The following is a 4,444-nucleotide window of genomic DNA, read 5'->3' as shown; positions in this document are numbered from 1 at the left end:
GGAGATGAACCCAGAGCTGGGGGAGGGTGGGTGGCCTCCAACCTACGGGAAACTTCTCTTCTGATAGACCTGGGGTTCTCGGTAGCAGGTCCTGAGCTCCCCTCAAGGATCCTAAGTGCCACTCCAGCCTGAGTGCCCTTCAAGCAAATGTGCTGTATAAACTAGATGGCACTTCCTGCCTGGCCTTTCCCAAAGTAGAGGTCCTTGTGACCTTGTGACTGGGGCCTCTGCAGGGTGGGGAGGGAGCCTGGAAGCCCCCATCCCTATAAATGGTGCTTCCCATCCCTCCATTCTGATCCTGAGTCCTTGTGGCCTGGAGGTTGTGTGGGTGAGTTTGGCCCCATCCTCTGGGTCTTCCCCACCCTTGGTCTTCCCCGCCTGGCTCCTCCCCAGAGCACCACGTTGCAGGCAATGACAACCAGCCTAGCAGCCATAGACTTGACTTGGGGCCCCAGCAAGAAGAAGGGGGCGCCCCACATCCCACTGGGAGTTGTTCCACTGAATTATAACTGTGGGTGCAAGGAAATGGACTTGAAAATATCCTTACACCCTGCTGTGCTCCTTGATAAGGCCCAGTCCCATGAGAGGCTTAGCAGGGTCTGTAGGGGCAGGGTGGGGAGGGATGAAATAGCTCCCCAAGGAGGAGACACCCCATCAGGAAGAAGAGGACTCCCCGCCATTGGCAGGGGCCCAGGTCTTGGGCTTGGGTTGTCTCCATTTACCCTTAGGACCCCAATCCCTCAGAACCTGAAAACAGGGCAGCTCAATGCCTAAGGGACAGAGTGACAGCCCGGGGGTGGGGACACAGGTCAAGAGTGTCTCCAGGGCAGGGAAGATTCAGCTGAAGTCAGGAGAGGTAAAGTGAGTTCCCCAAGGTCACAATGCAAGACCCTAACAGTAGCAGGAAAGGGGTGTGATGCCATCAGAAACCAGATGACGCTGGGAGTTTCTGTGGGCAGTCTGGGTATTCCCAGGCTCCTCTTTGGGCCTGCCATGGCCCGCAGGCTACTCCAGGTGCTTGCATCCTGAGAGAGCACAGCAGGGGTGAGGGGATCTTGGTAAGTGCTTCAGATAGGCCAACAGCCCTTCCTTCTGCAGGACAAGCTGTGAAACAAGAGCCATGTGGCTGCTCTCTCTGGCCTTCACCCTTGTCTTGCTGGTGGTGTCGGGCGTCATGTATGATATGAAAGAAGTTTGTGTGGGGAGCCCTGGCATTCCTGGCACACCTGGATCCCATGGCCTGCCAGGCAGAGATGGGAGAGATGGTATCAAAGGAGACCCTGGACCTCCAGGTACGGGGCTAGAGATACCACCTTCAACTGAGGGACAGTGTCCATCTTCAGGAGGCCCGTCCATCTAGGGCTCTGGGCTCTGGGCTCCAGGCTGGGTCCTGAACAGATGTCTAAGGGTCAGTTAAGTGGTGGGATATGGTGGGAGTTTCCTGGGGCCTTTAGGCTTGAGCAGCCCTGAGGGTCTGTCCTCACAGTGCCCAAGGGGCAACAGGTGAGTTAGCCCAGGAACAATGGAAGTCCGTTTGCATCAATCCCAACCCAGCTGTGGAGGGTACACCCTGTACATGTATGACCTCTCCCTGCAGGCCCCATGGGACCCCCTGGAGGAATGCCAGGCCTCCCTGGGAGTGATGGACCGATTGGAGCCCCTGGTGTCACCGGAGAGCGTGGAGACAAGGGAGTGCCTGGAGAGAGGGGCCCCCCAGGTGAGAAGGGTTGGGACGAGCAGGCAGTGGCATCACTGGTAGAGTGTCCAGACAGTCAGTTATGTGGCTGCCCAAAGCCCATGATGGGATTCAGCCAAAACCATGGCTACATAAGTGCCAACAGGAGGTCTCCAAAGAACAAGACTTCCAGGTAAGAGAAGACAAGGCTGGGCAACTAGTCATGGGTGTCTGGGTAGTTATGGCCAAAGCTCAGGGACTGACTTGTGTGGGAAGAAGTGCTCTGTGCAGCATGGCTCCTGTGGGGGAGACATGAGGTGCAGGTGTGGGAGGAAGGACAGCATTTCCTGGGGCTGAGGTGCTGGGGGCATTACAAAAGGAGTTCAGGCTTGCGTGGACTGGGGATTCAGGTAGATGGTCTATTTGGGAGCCCTAAAGGCAAGAAGGAGCTCCAATGTTTTGAGTAGTAACTGAGGTCCATCAAGAGATGTGGAGAGAACCCCACTTGTCCTTGATGGGAGGGGGAGGGAGCCTGCCCAGAAACCAGAAACCCCCCCTGAAGTGGGTAGCCAGCTAGCTGAGGATTGTGCCAGAAAAAAGCTGAGAGGGGGCTCCACAGGTGAAAAACTGCATGTAAGGGGCAGGTGTGTAGGGCATGTGGGAACACCTCCAGTCTCATGGACTTACAACTTGGGGTCTAGGCAGTGAGGATGGACAACTAAAGGGCAGAGTTCCAGGCCAGCTACTGGGACACCTGCTTGGCAAACTTGGGGGCCATTTTTGGCTTGCCCCTCACCCTGGATGGTGATCTTTCTGTAGGGCTTCCAGGTTATCTAGATGAGGAGCTCCAAAGCACACTCCACAACTTCAGACGGCAAATCCTGCAGCCAATGGGAGGTAAGTGGGCCCCTTGGGGCCTTACAGGGTAGGGACCTCTCCCACAGTTCCCCTCATCCTCCCCACCTGCCTCCAGAACCTGGAAATCTGACAAACAGGTGGGGACATGCAAGTCTTGGGGAGAGAATGGTGCTTCTCTTTTCAGATGTCTCTGACTAGCCCGGAGGGAAATGGGGTAGACATGCCTCCCTAAGCCCCAGGAAGCATAGGCTTCCTAAGTCTGCCCATCTTGCTTTCTGTCAAATCCCTGGGCATATCGTAGACAGTCAATAAGTAATTGTTAAATGGATGAATGAATAAACAGAAGGATGAAGCATAGCGGGGAAGTTAGAAAGACTAGGATTAGAAGAGAGGGGGAAGACAAAGAGAGGTGAAGGTGAAGAGATTGGAGACCAAGTAGGCAGAGAACTGAAACGGGGAGACAGGACTTAGGGACAGCAGCTGGTGGCATGACCTGTCACCCTTGCTCTCAGTCCTCAGCCTGCAGGGCTCCATGCTGGCAGTGGGAGAGAAGGTCTTCTCCACCAATGGGCAGTCAGTCAATTTTGACACCAGTAGAGAGTCATGTGCCAGGGCAGGAGGTCAAATTGCTGTCCCAAGGAGCCCAGAGGAGAACGCAGCCATTGCAAGCATTGTGAAGCAGCACAACACTTACGCCTACCTGGGCCTGGCCGAGGGCCCCACCACTGGAGAGTTCTACTACCTGGATGGTGGTCCTGTGAACTACACTAACTGGTACTCGGGGGAGCCCAGGGGCCAGGGCAAGGAGAGGTGCGTGGAGATGTACACAGATGGGCAGTGGAACGACAAGAACTGCCTGCAGTACCGACTGACCATCTGCGAGTTTTGAGCAGGCCATCGAGGCCACAGGAGAGGTGGGGGTCCTGCCTTCTTCCCTTTCAGCCCTCATCCTGAGCATCCACCTGTAACTCCTCTCAACAAAATTGATTTGTGGCTATTAGAGCTAGAGGCATCCATAGCTCCTCCTTTCCCTGGATGGGCCCTGGCTCCTCCCACCATCACTAATCAATCTTCACATGCCTCCTTGCTGAGCCTCTGGGCTTACACTGACCACTTCTCAGCACTGCCCTTTAGGAGCCACTCCTAACATTTGGCCTTTGGCATGACATGGGGACTTCCTTCTTCCTCATCTTGTCCAATCCCTTTATTTATAGTTGGCAACAAGGGTGTCCTGGGATGAAACAGCCCTCCAAGGTCACACAGACGGGCCTGCTTCCTGGCCCCTCAGCCGTTTCTCTGCAGCCCATTGCCTGCTCAGCCCCGTCAAGGCTTAGCAGTGCTGGGCAAACATAATGATAGAGGCTGGAAGGTTGCTAAGCTATTCCAAATGTGTGGGGCTAAGGACACACTTGGGATTACTTGGTACCCTGGACCTCTGGGGCACACCTGGTCTGGCTCTCCACAAGATCAGAAGGCCAGAAGGGACCCCAACATGGTGGAGGCCAACCCAACCCTAGTGACTGGCATGCCACTCCCTGGAGTCTAGGGTGCTCACTCAGCCACTTGACCTAAGAGCAGCCAGCCTTCGCCTCCAGGACAGACCTCCCAGACATGACCCAAGTAACTTCCTGCTGATGGACATGGCCCCGCACCACTTCAGACCTCAACGAGGCCTTCACACCACTCATCCTGGCACTGGCTTCTTTCATTTGTTCACTCAGATATTTTACTAGAATCAACAGTGTCCTGGGCACAGGCAAGGTACCCTGTCACCCTTGGGGACATTTGTTTTTCCTGAATTTATTTCATCATCTGTGCTATGGGGATAAAATACTGCTGTTACAACTATTACCATCACTCCTATTACCAAAATTACTACCACAACTACTACTACAGCCAGACTGTTTACTG

At 54.8% G+C, this 4,444-nt stretch overlaps 1 protein-coding gene across 2 annotated transcripts; it reads left to right on the top strand.

Annotated features, from left to right (window-relative positions):
* Positions 1–1,120: 1,120 nt before the first annotated feature.
* On the top strand, positions 1,121–3,422 carry LOC101354642 (pulmonary surfactant-associated protein A-like). 2 transcript variants are annotated; one of them, XM_004389888.1, is made up of 4 exons: positions 1,121–1,205; positions 1,658–1,717; positions 2,495–2,572; positions 3,046–3,422. In XM_004389888.1, the coding sequence occupies exons 1-4, from the start codon at positions 1,121–1,123 to the stop codon at positions 3,420–3,422; spliced, it is 600 nt and encodes a 199-aa protein (XP_004389945.1). The 2 variants fall into 2 exon arrangements, with proteins under 2 accessions (XP_004389945.1, XP_004389944.1); XM_004389887.1 differs by having other exon boundaries at positions 1,121–1,292; positions 1,598–1,717.
* Positions 3,423–4,444: the final 1,022 nt, after the last annotated feature.

The sequence above is a fragment of the Trichechus manatus genome, unplaced genomic scaffold (assembly GCF_000243295.1).
Source record: "Trichechus manatus latirostris isolate Lorelei unplaced genomic scaffold, TriManLat1.0 scaffold00265, whole genome shotgun sequence".
NCBI lineage: Eukaryota > Metazoa > Chordata > Mammalia > Sirenia > Trichechidae > Trichechus > Trichechus manatus.
This window is presented reverse-complemented; position numbering and strand designations above follow the sequence as displayed.